The sequence below is a fragment of the Condylostylus longicornis genome, unplaced genomic scaffold (assembly GCF_029603195.1).
Source record: "Condylostylus longicornis isolate FDR11 unplaced genomic scaffold, ASM2960319v2 ptg000091l, whole genome shotgun sequence".
NCBI classification, from domain to species: domain Eukaryota; kingdom Metazoa; phylum Arthropoda; class Insecta; order Diptera; family Dolichopodidae; genus Condylostylus; species Condylostylus longicornis.
The window spans coordinates 170,648-186,193 of record NW_026578059.1 but is presented as its reverse complement, the minus strand read 5'-3'; the positions used below and the strand labels follow the sequence as shown (position 1 = coordinate 186,193).

Genomic DNA, 15,546 nt, shown 5'->3' with positions numbered 1-15,546 from the left:
ATATTGGTCATAAAAAGTTATTTAAATTATTTTTACTCTATTTTAAATTTTTATATCAGTTTGAACTAAAACGGGCTTAGGTTCGTGTTGTGGCTATGAACTAAGTGTAACGTTCGGAGGGGGTGCATCAATTTTTATCTTATTTTTTTTTTTGCCCATTATACAGAACAAGAAGAATATAACGCATACGAAGCAAATTTAAATAAGCTTAATTAATGGAAGACAAAATCTCGACCTTTCCGAAGGTTTTTTTAGATATACAAATAATTATTATATACCTATTTGAGGTATTATGAGAAAGGTATATTTAAGGTGAGCTGATAAATTATATTTTATTTATTTTTATTACTTCAGTGGGCGATAGTGAGGTGTAACAGAATATAAGTGTATATAATAAATTTAATATAATACATAAAGCGATATAAGATGCAAAATAGAGGGTTAATTATTTGAAATGAACGTAACGTGTAATTTACATTTTGAAAATGTTATAAGAGTTTTGTGCTGTATTCCTTCAGGGTTCAGGGAGTTATGACATTCAAGGATAAAATTACTATATGAAAAGTATGAAAATTTTGGCAAATTTTTATTAAAATTAAAATAATCGTAGAATTTCTTCTATACAAAAAACGACGAACAAAAAACTTGTTGCGTTATATACTCTCCTACAATTAATGAATTGCTGAAGTTACAAAGTTGCCTCCCTTCCCGCTTCATCCACCTCATTTATCTATTATCGGCTATTTGAATTAATTTAAAATTTGTTTGCCGAAGTATATGGTGTACTAACTTTTTTTTTTAATTTTTAATTAAAATTGAATATATTCCATTACTATCGAATACCGTTATTATTGAAAATAAGCATATTAGATTATTTTAATTAGATTTAATACTTGTATTTTTTGCGCTTGCTATACCTATACATAAATATATTTATTTTGTTATAGGTTTAATAGTGAAGTGGTTGATCTCCTTGAAAACAGGAAAGTTTTAAGTCATTTAATACAAGAAAAAAACACAACACCTTTAAGGCATTATTACATTATAAGACACAAACAGGTAAGTAAAAAATTATTTATAACAAAATATACATATATGATTATTTAAGAAGAAAGAATAATTGTGTATTTAAGAAGAAGTAGAGGAGGGGGGAAAACCCAAATAAAAAATTTGAAAGAAGTAGATTATGTTAGTGTATGCATTTAAAAAAAATTAAAAATTCAAAGAAGGTTTCTTTTACTAGTTCATTTACTTTTCACTTATACAATATACATACATACATATATAAATAACTTGATTATAATTAAATTCCTATATATATTTTCATACATAATTCTACCTACATATATTATTTATATCTAAAAGAATATGCACTTAATTTAGATTTTGTTAGCATATACAACATAATAATTAAAAATTTTATTCCACGACTTCAAATTTGCATTAATACATATATGTATGCTGTTCAGTAATTATACAGCTCCAGCTCATTTCAGCTTATGAAATGCACAGATTAATACCGCAATAAGTACTGCATTTTCAGTGTCAAGGAATGTTGTATTAACGTATGAATTTGAATTTAATGAATTCCAAATTAATTAATCTGAAAAACCCGGTTATGAAAATGCCCTTTAAATATTCTTATTTCATATATATATATATATCTTAATGAAAGTCTTATTTCTAATACATAATCTTCTATATACATAACTTTTAAAAATGGTATTTTTTATAATTGCGTATTAAACTTTTTAATCACTTTAAAATCAAAATCTTGAAATTTTCATAGTTTGAAAATTGTAGCTTACAATATATTATAAAATATTGCTTTATAGCGAGAAAAATATAGGTATTAACTCTCAACACTTTAGAACACTTAAATGTGCAAACTTTTTAAGTTTTATGTTATAGTATTGCAACATAATATTGCAACGAGCTATATGATAGTCATTCGCATTCTCACTACTTAGCCCAGTAAAATATAACGAGATACACGATCACGCTCTAAAATGTTCTACATTTTGGAATATAATTGAAATTTTTATAGACCTACGGTTGTAATAAGTATTAAAGTGCTTTTCTTTTGAAGTACTTTAAATTATTTACTTGATTTCAGAATTTGAAAATAAAATTAGTAATAGAAAATTACATGAAATTTAATTATCTACTTTTTTTTTTAGTAGATAGTACTTAGGAATATAACATTTCCTATTTTTTTTTTGTTGTTATTATAGGATATCTAGAATAATCATTAATATTAATTATCTGATTATAAAATTTAAGTTATCAGTTTGATTTTATTTTTTATTATTATTATTTTTCAATTCCTAAGAAAAGTATTATGCCCTATAATGGTATTAATAAATATTTTTAATCATTTATTTTCTTTCCGGTTATATAATAAAAAAAAAAAAAAACAAAAATCACTTACAATTTTTAATCAAATCAAAGATAAATATTAAAATAATTTCTTTTTTCCACTTTTTTATATTAAAATTATAGCCAACCCCGTCTCTACCTTTTCTCCAAATATAGAAGTTTCAAATTAATAAAGTTGGGTCAAACCAATGGTTTGTATTGTAGCACTTTTCCCTTCAACAAGTGAAAATTCTGCTTTTAAATACAGTCTATGTATACCTATCAAACTATTAAAATTATTTTCATTCATATATGAAACTATTTCTAGGATTGCTTATATTTAGGATGACGCATATATGCAGTCTTTGAAATAAAGCAAAAATTAATATAAAAGGGGTTAATAATGCTCGATTTTAAGGGTTAATTGTGTGAGTTAAGAAAAATAATTATATTTTTTAATTTCATGGAATTTACCGTTAGCTTTTTGCGTTTATAAAAATTTGAAAAAACTTGCGGTTTCGGAAATGTAAGGTGTCAAAAATTCAAATTTTACAAATTTCAAGTGGCGATAACTAGTGAGGGGGTGGAGATGGAAAAAAATTTTCGTCTAACAAAATGAACTATTTGTTAATGTCTAAAAGCCCCTAAAATTTCAAAGTTCTACATTATGGGGTCTAGAAGAAAAACGAGATCAAAAATTTGGAAAAAAAGAACTTTAGATAACGGTAAATTTGAACGGCCGTTTTGTTTTTCTAAAGTTTAATTATAGTATACCGCGCTTGGGGAAGCAAGTCTGCCTTTCTGCGTTTAAAAAATTTCAAAAATGCTTATGGTTTCATTGCAACAAATATTTAAAAAAGGCCATTTTTAGGGTTTTGGGGGGGTATAACTTCTAGAGGGGGGGAGATAGGTAAACATTTTGTTCTACGGAAATAAGTTTCTAGTGAAGATCTATGTACGTATGAAATTTCAGCTTTCTATCTTCAAGGGTGTAGAAGTTTTGTAAACAAAAAAAGTGTCCACGGACGGACGGACGGACGGACGGACGGACGGACGGACGGACGGACGGACGGACGGACGGACGGACGGACGGACGGACGGACAGAGTGAAACTAATAAGCACTTTTTTCAAAAAATTTTTTGGAAAAGTGCTAATAAGCACTTTTTTCAAAAAATTTTTTGGAAAAGTGCTAAAAAAGAGATAATTAATAGTATTAATCTAACAAATTATTCTTACAAAACTGCATATTGTATAAAAGAAAGGTGTAAGTAGAAGGAAGATCCAATCGAAAAGGTCTTATTCCAAAAAAAAATCTAATATGTAGGAACTACTAACATCCATTTTATAGGAAATTTTTAAAAACATCATACATTATTTCAAATACAATAGAGAAATAAGAAAAGTCAATCATTTTTAATTGTAAGCTGACAAAAAATGTTAATTTTGTTAAGAAAAATTGAAAAACTGCAAAAAAAATTGATTACAGACCAACAAATGAATCATGTTTAATTAATTGAATGAGCAAGAATAAAGAAAAACATATCATTTGCATTTACTGCATAAGGTGTAGGTTTTATGCTCGGTGGATACGTTCTACACAAAAGCGTATTAATAAAAAAAAATTCACATTAAAAATAACTTATTAATTGCCCCGAAAGTGTAGGATATACGTTCTGTAATTTTCTAAATTTGTAAAAAAACCAAAAAACAATGGGTTAAAATTAATTTAAGATTGCATAAAATTTGTTTACAGAAATTAAAAGAAATAGAATGCTTAATAAATAATTTCGTATTCCAATACGTCTAAAAGAAATTCAATATAAAAGAATTGATTTCATATATCATCTTCATCATAAGAAGAGAACTGGTTGTTTTTACAAGAGATATCTGCGTCGGTAAAGGCTGTATGAATTGATTCCAAACCTTATTCTTGTTCTAAGTACGATGATGATTCTATCAATCTTTGTATGTGCAGCTCACGGTATTCACACATACAATTCTACAGGTCACATTGCAAATTTAACTGTTTTACTGATTTTTAACAATTATACTGTTTTTTTACGGGATTTTTAGCAATTATATTTTATAGTTGACTTAAAAGTTGACATACCTTGTTAAAAGATTTTCCTAATTGACGGTTTTTATGCTGGATTTTCAACATTATTATTATATAGTTGACTCTTTCAATGACTTATTAACAATATTCTAAACATATTCAATAGACACCGGTCGCCGTTGCCCTGTTATTAATTAAAAACTCGTTTAATGTATGCGTAAATCCTTAAATTTAAATATTCTTCAGATCAGGTTATGTTCAGCAAAAGGATTAGTTCTTTCAATTTCAATTTAATAATTTCCTAAAGTAGGTAGATGCTTTTATATATACATATTATGTACATAAGTAGACCAACGTATGTACAAATGCAAGTAAATTATCCTTCTTACATTATTTATATGTAAAATGTAAATTATTCATAATACTATAATAAATGTTGCATTTTGAAAATTAAAAATTAAATTAAGTGCAATAATATTGCTATTAATCCATAAAACATTAAGCGGCAATTTTATCAAAATATAATCTGATTTATGCATGTAGGTAGTGCAGTGTAATTAATGAACCATGTAAGAATCAATATATTCTCTACTCTAACTTTCAAATTTAATTACTTTTATGATTTTATTTTTTAGAATTCATTTATAAATCAAAATTAGTTAAGTTAATCTTTAAAATAATTTATAACTTAACAAGAAAACACAAAGTTTAAATGCTTATAAATTTTACCTTTCTTTCAATTTTTCACTTTAATGTTTACGTATCAAATCAACAACTATTTCTCTTCTATTCTAATTACAGTATTGTTTTCTCTTTCTAAATAAAGTGACATATTCTTTTTCGGACTTATGGATTGTCAAAGTGAAATACATGGAATATGTCACAAAATAAGATATTTATCAAAACGTTGTTTGGGATTCTGGTACCATCTTTTAAGAGCCATATAATAGGGTTAGCTCTACCAAAGAATGGAACTTGTTTCTTGAAACGGGTTCTTAATAATCAGTAAATACAAAGTAATTTTGTGAATTATATTTCGTTTAATTATTTAACTTTAAAGTTTAGCATTAAATAAAACAAATGGCACTTTCATGTACTTATAGTTCGAGTTTTCTTATGTGCAGTTTGTTCCTTTATGTGTTTTACAAACAAAATAAGAAAATGAAATTATGTTTTTCAATTGTCACTTTGCAATTATTGTCAGTAAACTTTGCAACATATCAAGGAACATTGTTAAATCAAGAAAACTATATATTATGTGTATTATAATACATACTTAAAATTTTATTTTAATACTGTCAAAAAATACTTTAAATACAACTGAACAAAAAATTCTTTTAGATAAAAGAACAAAAATAGAAAAGGTCGCTAAAAGTCATTGAATATCACTAAAAATCTTTTCAAAAATCAGTAAAAAAATAGCTGTCTCAATTTCAATCTAGCGACAAATCACCAAAATGGTATCATTGTACAAACACAATTGAAAATTACTCAAGAAAAATCGCAGTTTCCCCTAAGGACAAATTTTTTTTTTAAAGGACTAATTTTTTCCTTTTTGTAATCATATATACTTGTGTCAGATTGAAAGCCCCAAATTGATGTGTAATAGATTATTAATTGATGACAACTGACAATAAGTATATTTAATTTATGGTAAAAAAATTATCGAAATTTCAAGTCAAGTCAAGTAAGCAAAATTTTTTTAATAAACTAAAGTAACTTTATGTATCGAATTTGGGAAAACCGCGTTTACATTTAATGGTTTTGGTATTAGAATTGTTTCTGTATTTTTTGGTACACGTTTTGGTATTTAATGCAGTTAATATTTCATACAGACTTTATGTTTTTGTAAATTGTGATTTCATTTCAAATCATTAAGAATTTATTACAAAATGATTAAAAATTTATTGTCCTTTTTATGGACGGCAGCATTGAACGATTTCCCCTGCTATTTTATCGTCGGCAGTCCTATTAAAATATGTGTATGTGTACCAACCCTGGCACTTCGCACTTTAATAAATATAATAATGGTGTTTTCGTTTAATAATTTCAAAGACGAAAGTTGAAAAGAATGGAATACTCAATGAGATTTTGATGGAATATTTTCAGAATAAGTAAAAGGTGAAACATTTTTTCCCACCATAACTATCATAAAGACAAAAAAAATACGTTATTCTATTAATTTTATTCTACCTTTTAGATGAAAAAAAAGAATCCGTTCGGAATATTTGTATATCATAAAAACCACAGGACAAAAAAAAACCTTTTGACGTATGTTAGGAATTAATGAACAAAAACTCCCATAATCATTATTTTGCAATTAAAAATTCTGAAAAAAAGGAATTGATCTCGTAAATAGCACTTTTGACACTTTTTATGCTCATTATTTTGACACTTTTTATATTAAACATTTAACGGCAACACTTTTTTGATAAAATTTTAACTATCAAGTTTGCAAAGCGTTTTTTGTCATTTTCCCACCATTAGTTTATCTCATCGGTCATTTTAAATTTTTTAGTTGAATATTTTAAAATCTAATTTGATTTATTTAAAAAAAAGTTATTAAAACAATTAAAATTATGACGTCGTTAGAAAATAGTAATATGTCGTCTAGTTTCCAAAAAAGTGAATTAATGGATCAATTAAAACAGCAAATTTATGTGGCTAACGCACAAGCACTTTTGACGGTAAAATTCACATGTCCCATACAATATAGAATTGCGTGTAGAAAAATTTTATAGGATAGGAAGAATTTTAATACTTTTCTATACAAAATCTTTTTTATAGTTTAATTTTTTAATATTTTACAGAAAATGACTGAAAAATGTTTTAAAAAATGTGTTAATAAACCAGGTTCATCATTGGATTCATCTGAGCAGGTAAAAAAATTTTTAGTACCTTTATTTTTGTCCATATTTTAGTAATACATATTAAAAGAACCAAAAGCGGTTCTAATTAACTGGGGCAGTTATACATATACATATATTAGCATCAGATATTTGGAATATTAAGAGAATATGTATATTGAAACTTTAATTTTGATTTGAAAACAATATTGTTTGTTACATATACGTATATGTATGTACATATGTATTTACATATGTACATCTATTTCTGGCAAAGAATCTTTGTTTAATATAAAAAAATTTCATCACTATAGAAATGTATTGCTATGTGTATGGATCGATTTTTGGATTCATGGAATTTGATATCACGCACTTATGCAGCAAGATTGAAAAAGACCGCAGGCGGTATGTAATTTAGGACTGTAACATAAAAAAGTAGGAATGTTACATACTCAATGAAAAAATATTGTTTTTGTTATTTTATATAAGTAGGCATAAATACATACATTTATGTCTTAGCGAATTGAACTACAATTTCTGATTTTGACTGTTTTATAATTTTTATTCTGAGTATAACAAATAAATGAGTAGACCTATAAAAAGAATTTTATTCAATTACATTTTATTGCTTATTTTGCTCTTATTATTTCTACCTAACTCTTATATACTATAATTTATTTTAATATATTACATAGTTACTTAACCTATTTTGACACCATTACCATTTCCTATTTAATTTCTAAACTGAAATTATTTTCATTTTTCATTTTGTTTTATTTTCATTTCTCTTTCAAATAATATATTATGTAGGTACAAAATGAAATCCTATAGGTATACATTAAAATCAATGATAACCCCAAGTTACATTGGGAATTGTGCATTGGTTTATCAATAATTTATGTTTTAGAATGCAGACAATTCATTAAAGAGCGGCTATAACACGCAAAAAAAAATAAGATATTATTTATTATTCAGTTAGCTAAATAATGGAAATATTGGATAAATTAATAATGGATTAATTAACACCGAAGTGTAAGTTGTGCATGTTTTTGAAATGAATGTTTCCTTAGGGTAAAAAATGGTCATCTAAATTTTTATTATTTAAAATTAATATGAAGTACTAATAAGTAGGCATGTACATTTGAGTAACTAAATATAAGTAGAATTAAAACGAAATAGAAGTAGAAAATTATAAAATTAAGTACATTTTGTATAAATTAAATTTTATTTAAAATTTTTAATACATTGAAAATCGTTTTAAAATAATTTTTTTAATATTAATATGCAATTTAAAAAAAGAATCACATTAGTTTCACAAAAAATAAAGCATTTGTATGCAAATATTTTTCAATTACGTGACATATTCTATTTTTTTTAATTTGTTTTGGGAAACAGTTAGTTTGAATATATTTTTTTAGAGCAAATGCACTGCTTCTAGTAATGGTAAGCTTTCGCGTTCACGTTTTCGTTTACATTTAGGACATGGTTTACTTTCATTTAAACAATAATCGTGAAAAACTGAATTACATGCCTCACACTTAAAAAAACAAAAGAAAAAAGAAATTTACATAAAAAATAATTTTTATAAATTGAAATAGCTTACTGTAAACGTTGTATTTATATGAAAAGGATATATAACATTAGGACTATCGCATATTTCACAAATAAAACCTTTAGCACTACATAAATTACATGTTAGTATATGCTCTTCTCCAAATTGATATATTTTCTGAAGATGACGGATCAATTGACCTTTCGGTATTAATGTTAAATCAGCTAGAAAATTTTGAAATAGTAAAAATAATATTAAAAACCAAAAAAAAAATACATGTGTAAATACCAATTGAGTAACGATGTATGTGTTCATAAAGATATTTTTTAGCATTCACTAATTCTTCTAAAGCATGAATGCTTGATTCACGACAATTATAAAGATAAGCTCTAATCCAATTTAATTGTATTCTAAGTGATTGTATATTTGCCATTTCTTCAGATGCTCCATATATTTTTGGATTGAAATTCTAACAATATGCAAATTATAATTTTAGTTATTTTGAAAAAATAAAAACGTAATAAAAATTACTTGTAAATCTATAAATGGGTTATATTGAAAATCTGTTAAAAAAATAGCAGCTCTTTTTGAAACATTATATTTCCTAAAATCCCAATTATATATAACTTTTGCTGGTATTGTAAATTGTTCTGATGACATACATTGATCACAAAAATAATAACCACTAAATGAGCATACACTGAAAATATATTACAAAAATATATGAATGCTATTTAGTTTATAGGTAGGTACTATATTGAAATTAATTTTACTGTGCATTTGCAAATCCAATACCAAGCGGATGTGCACATCCCTCACACATATACCCTTGTGCGTCTAATCCTTGTTCCCTTCCTAATTTACATATATATTCAACCATTTTTTGTAATTCACTTAAAGTAAACTTTTCATTTGTAAGCTTTGGTAAAATTTCAATCTCAAAATCCTAGAAGAGATTTTTATTTATTTTTACTAATGTAAAATATATTAATTAAAAAAAATATTTACATCTTCGTCTGTAACTGAATTTTGGTTACTATTTTGAACATCATTTTGAAAATCGCTTTGTTTCTCATCATCATCGTCATCCTCATTTTTTATTAATTCTTTAACGTTTTCACCCGTTAAACTAAAACTATTTTCAAAGCTATGCCATACATCACTCATATTAAGCTCATGATCATCATGCATTTTTTCATGTTTAATCAATAATGCGTCATAACTGTATTTATCGCATTGTGACTTCATTGAAGTTATTGAAGTGCTTATACTATTTGATCTGCTCAATTTTGATTGGTCATTTTTTGATGTACCGTAGCTTTTTATATCTTTCATACATGAATTTTCTGTTCCTAGATTAGCATTTTTATAAGTATTTGGTTCGTTGTTAATAATTTTGGTACCAGAAATATCAGATTCGAGAGAGAAATCATCTGACCACCCAGTCGCCATATTTACTAAGTTGCTATTATTTTGATAGGGTACTGTTTGTGAAAGTACTGATATTGTTGTAGGCTTTGTTGCTTGTTCATTATTTGTGGAATCATCATCATTTTCAAAACTTTTTTCATCAGTATCAACCCTATTACTATGTATATTATCACACGTTATTTCATCTTGAACTTTTTCCAATAGTAATTTAACATTTTCTTCTTCATTTAAATCATCATCTCTTTTATTAAATATATTTCTATTAAATGGAGAATTACGTATTGAATTTGGGAAAACCTCGTTTACATTTAATGGTTTTGGTATTGGAATTGTTTCTGTATCATCTGTCAATGAACTAGCTACATCTATACCGGCAGCAATCTACAAAAAGAAAAGAAAAACAAATAAAATTTTAAGTAGTTCAATAAGTGCTATTTATATACTAACCGGACATGAAGGTAATGGTGGGGAATATAAACCAGCTAATTGTAATGGTAATACAGTCCACTGATTAAATAATGTTGAATTAATATGTAAATTCATTTGAACACATGTTTCAAGCCCTTCTAGTATTTTACTAGCAATATCCAGTTGATCAGAATCCTTTAAAAAAGCATAACTCTTGTAATACGGATTAAGAGCTGAAGAATTTTTTCTAATATTTTTCAAATATGATGATATTAATGATTCATTAAGGCTCAGTCTTATCCAAGCTCTACAATTTCCGATATCAGTTCGAATTTGACTTAATTCTTCAATCTTAAATAAATGTTTTGTTTTTCTGTTCAAGCATTTTTAAGATGTATATGTCTTATATACCTTTTCAATTGTATGTGCATGAAGAAAAACTAACAATAAAGGCCAAAAATTTGGTTCTGGTCTGCGATCTGCATCGTTACCTGATATAACTGAAAGAGTTTGCCACAATAATGAATCTTTTAAACCATGGAGAAAAATTGCTTCTAAAATTGTACACAATGTACTTGTGCATTCTTTTTGCTCCAGACATTCTAAAATAAATGAAATCCTTTAATTTGATTGTTCTTTAGCAAATTAATAACTAAATAATTTTCTAATAAAATTAAATCTATTTGAATTTTGTTTGAAAATTTATGTTTTTATGGGATTTTTTTTTGTAGGGGTAAAAGTTTGGAAAGGTAAGTACTGTAAAGTCATCCCAAAAATTCCATCTCAAAGACCTCATGTTAGTGTAAGTGTTTGTTTGTAAATAATAATGTTGTGGTTTTAGACGGTTGAGATAACTTAAGACGGTTGAGATAAAATACGGTGGCAGCATACTACAGAACAGTCCCATACATAGAATTGAAATAGGCCTGCTTAAAATGTATCTAAATAACGTCATCCAAAATGTTTTGGATTTGGGCTTTCTCAGCTCTCTCTTCCCACCTCCCCCTCGACCTTAATGTTATAGAAAATCTTGGGACTTATGCAAAAAAAAAAGCAACTACCTTAAGATACGTGTACAACGTTCTAAGAGACTTTAGAACTCAATTTAAGTATAATGACGTCAATAAAGGTTTAATGGATAAATAATGGAAATTGTGTAGACCCGTATGGGGAACACATTTTATTAGATATTGCAATTTTACTTTGATTTTTTTCTTTATTTCGTTTAATTTCAGATTTTCTTTTACGATATCAAATAATTTTTCAGGTTTGGTTCCTAATTGTTATAATTAATTATAAATGAGAGATCGAACGTTTTTATTTATTATCCTGAATTTTTTTGCATGGGATTGTTATTTCTGAGATACCAACGTATTATTGTTAAAAATCATCTAATCATGTTTAATTGGTCACTGTTTATGAACAAAATCCATAATTGATTAGATCAATGAGATTTTCTTTAACTCGTTTATCATCAACAATACATACTTTTTGATTAGAAATATTGGAGTTGTTCTTAATGGTTTTATTAATGCTATAATTGTAAATACACAAAGTCTTTGCGAAAATAATTTTTAGGATGACTGTGTATGTATTTTAAATCTTTCTAGTTTCTATTAAAAAGCACAACCTTCTTTTCTCTCGTTAGATTCCAATTGAATTTCTTTGACACTTTCACTTAATTGACTAATTAAATTTTCTTTGATTAATTGCTCTCTGTTATAATAAAAATTATTTTTTAAGTTTTTAAAAAATGATGTCATTATTTTATCTCTATTTTTAATTTTTCTATTGTTGATGGATATTATCTCCTTTTTTTTGCTTAAATATTGTTTTTATATTTTATTTACAGCAGTGATGCCTTTTAAAAATTCAAATATTAATATGTGTTTCTGCGATTGAAACAAAAAAATAAAGAATAGAATCTTATCAATAAAAAATTGATTACTTCTTCATTTATTATTTTGACAATTAAAAACATCTGGAATATTGACTGATATTGACACTAAATTCATTTTAATCCCTTATTGCAAATTTAATCTAGAAAAATTGAAAAGAGTCAGAAAAGTTTAACGTCAAAGTATATCGAGAATATGGAGTTATAAAACTAGGAACTCAATTCTGAATGAAAAATAACAAAATCGAAAAGTTCTTTTTGATTATATGAAATTCAGTAATACCTCGATTAATCTGTTCTTCTCGATTTCAGGGTCGGAAATTTAAGTGACTTTTATGCCCTAAACACAATGAGGCAGCAGTCCTAACTGTGCGAAAAAAATATAGCTTCCAAGTTATCAATTGGAATCGCAAATAATGAAATTGCAACTTCAAAATTAGTTTATATACTCGTATATGCAGTTGCTACCTCACATACATATTTATTAATTTTGAGATGGTCATTCCCGGCTAACAGAAATACATGCCTTAACCCTAAGAGAGAGTAACAGCTCACAGCTGACAAACTTGCACGTATTCTTATGGAAACTATAGAGGCCCGTTTTTAACATAAATCTCTCACAAGATCAGTTGTTTCAGATTTTTAATTAGGAAAATTTAAAATTCAATAGTTTTCTACTTTACTAGTGTTAACATTCTTGAAGTTTTGTGTTATAAAAACATTAAAAAATTGATTTAAAAGAAAACCTTCCAAGCTCTGTTTAAAAAATGCTATACTACAAGAAAACAAATCGTGCAATTTTTTTTTTTTCGAAATATTTAGTTGATTTTTGTATACTATTGAATTTGAGAAAATGTACATTTGACATTAACAAGTTTGCTAATTATGTATGATGTATTTCCCACTAATGCATACTTCTTATATAATCACATATATGTTTATATATTCACGTGTATACCATTCTAATTAAATTTATATGCTTCATAATCTATAAAAATTATTACATATGTGTATTATTTTTATATTAAAAGTCAATATAATTCTTTTTAAGTATGAAAATGATTTTAGTTATATTAAGAATATATTCACATGGTCTAATTTCTTGATTTAACTAAATTAACGTATCAGGAACGTTAAAAGCTTTTACTAGTTTCTTTATAACAGCCGTCGGAAAATTTTTGTGGTTTATGGGCAAATATGTACTATGTGAGTATGGGCAACGAATTAGAAATACCAAAGGAAGGAGGATATTGAAAAAAAATGAAGTCAAATTCTTTCTAGTCGTCTTTTTCTTTGCTCCGAGTGTTGTCAAAATCGTAACAGGAGCTTATTTATTTTATTTTCTTATCTGGCCTCTACTATTAAATATGTGTAATTTGCATATTTTTTTTAAAGTAAAAACAAAAAAATGTTTCAAAATATTTGTAAAAAAAATCAAATTTAAGCAAAATTCATTATTTTTTTTTCTCTTTGAATAAATTTATTGAATAATTTTATAATTTATGAATTATAAAATTATAAATTTTGGTAAAATATTTGGAATGCAAACTTCTTTATTAATAATTCCAATCCACTTTCTTTTCATTTTATTACTTTTATAGGAAAACTGTAATTATATGAAAAAAAGACCAAATTAAATATTGTATGCGGTAAGCACAAACTAATTTTGCTTAGGAAAAAAATTAGGTCCTGTTAAAATTATGTCATTCAAAGTAAAATTAACTTAAAACAAAACAAAAACAAATGTTTTCTTTGCAAAATTAAAAATTTAATAAAATTATAAGTTATGAATTAATCAAAGCAATTTTAAATATTTCTTTTAATTATTGAAATGAATAATATTCACATGCATATATTGTAATGAAACCATTTGTTTTTACAAATAAAAATAACAATTTAGAACTACATATACTCCTTTTTCTTTTTCAACAATTTTTTTTCTTTTTCTCACTTGTTATATTTTTTTTATAAGTTTTTATAAAATAGTGCTTTTTTAACACTCATTATTATATATTTTATAATTTTTTATTTACAAACTGCACTAATGTTATTAATAAAATAACAAAACCTTCTTTGTTTACTTTTTACATTTGGCATTTAATGTTAATTTCAGTTTGATAATGCTCGGAGCAAATAAAGAGACTTACCTGAAGTTTTTAGTTTTTCTGTCAAGATACGAGTTTTTACAAAGTGTAAGCCAGATAGAAACAAGGATCCTTTTTGTTTTAGTATTTCTAATTCGTAAAGTATAGGTATTGGACATTCGAGTTTCTCACACTGCCTACTTACAAGAAGAAATGATATTTTCAACTGACTTTATTGATTGTTTTGTTTTGAGAAATAATAAATTTGTATGGAATTTTATGTTTCTATATCTTTATTATCTATGATTGAATTCTCAAACTTTTTTTTTAAAAAATTTAATAGTCGCAATGAATATATTTTTCTCTTGCAATCTGTTTTATAATATTTGTATTATGTTCGTTTTTATATAAGGAACAACTTGAAACGATACATTTTTTATAACGATTATAAAATTAGGAAAGCATTATAATAATAATTAAAACTTAAAATCTAATAATTACAAATTTAAATTCTAACAAAATCTAATAAAATTTTTTCATATTCAGTGTGTTATCATTTTTCATTCTCAATTATCTCAGATATGTTGCCTGACATGTCATATATGTTGCCTGATATACTTATATGTATCAACAATCCATACTAGATCTGTTGTGTTAACACACCCAATTTTTACGTTAAAATAGTGTGTCAATGTATTTCTATTTTCTAAGTGCCAATAAAATAAAGATGTGCTAAAATGTTTATATTTCTTTATTTATAGAAATTTTTTAATAATTTTTCGTAATTATCCTCTACCTAAAGAAATTAAGAAACAAAAATTAAACCATATTTTTGCTATACATATAAAATAATTTATTAATTTTTTTTTTACATTTTTTTAGGTGTGCGCTTAAAATTTAAAATTTAAAAGTG

At 25.5% G+C, this 15,546-nt stretch overlaps 2 protein-coding genes across 2 annotated transcripts; one reads left to right on the top strand and one right to left on the bottom strand.

Annotated features, from left to right (window-relative positions):
* The first annotated feature begins 6,892 nt into the window (after positions 1-6,892).
* LOC129613769 (mitochondrial import inner membrane translocase subunit Tim13) lies at positions 6,893-7,860 on the top strand. The gene is made up of 3 exons (XM_055527979.1): positions 6,893-7,102; positions 7,226-7,294; positions 7,576-7,860. The coding sequence occupies exons 1-3, from the start codon at positions 6,995-6,997 to the stop codon at positions 7,672-7,674; spliced, it is 276 nt and encodes a 91-aa protein (XP_055383954.1). The 5' UTR covers positions 6,893-6,994; the 3' UTR covers positions 7,675-7,860.
* A 603-nt stretch (positions 7,861-8,463) lies between these two features.
* LOC129613797 (uncharacterized) lies at positions 8,464-12,530 on the bottom strand. Its single transcript, XM_055528046.1, has 9 exons — positions 12,283-12,530; positions 11,064-11,254; positions 10,692-11,003; positions 9,822-10,625; positions 9,587-9,759; positions 9,345-9,513; positions 9,102-9,282; positions 8,865-9,037; positions 8,464-8,798 (listed from the first exon to the last, which is right to left on the bottom strand). Exons 1-9 carry the CDS (start codon positions 12,413-12,415, stop codon positions 8,676-8,678), a joined length of 2,259 nt encoding a protein of 752 aa, XP_055384021.1. The 5' UTR covers positions 12,416-12,530; the 3' UTR covers positions 8,464-8,675.
* Positions 12,531-15,546: the final 3,016 nt, after the last annotated feature.

Coding starts and splice junctions, on each gene's coding strand:
- LOC129613769 (XM_055527979.1), top strand. CDS start 6,995: ATGACGTCGTTAGAAAATAGTAATATGTCGTCTAGTTTCCAAAAAAGT. Junction 7,103..7,225: donor ACGCACAAGCACTTTTGACG/GTAAAATTCACA, acceptor AATATTTTACAG/AAAATGACTGAAAAATGTTT. Junction 7,295..7,575: donor CATTGGATTCATCTGAGCAG/GTAAAAAAATTT, acceptor TCATCACTATAG/AAATGTATTGCTATGTGTAT.
- LOC129613797 (XM_055528046.1), bottom strand. CDS start 12,415: ATGACATCATTTTTTAAAAACTTAAAAAATAATTTTTATTATAACAGA. Junction 10,626..10,691: donor CACCATTACCTTCATGTCCG/GTTAGTATATAA, acceptor TTCTTTTTGTAG/ATTGCTGCCGGTATAGATGT. Junction 8,799..8,864: donor ATATAAATACAACGTTTACA/GTAAGCTATTTC, acceptor TGTTTTTTTAAG/TGTGAGGCATGTAATTCAGT.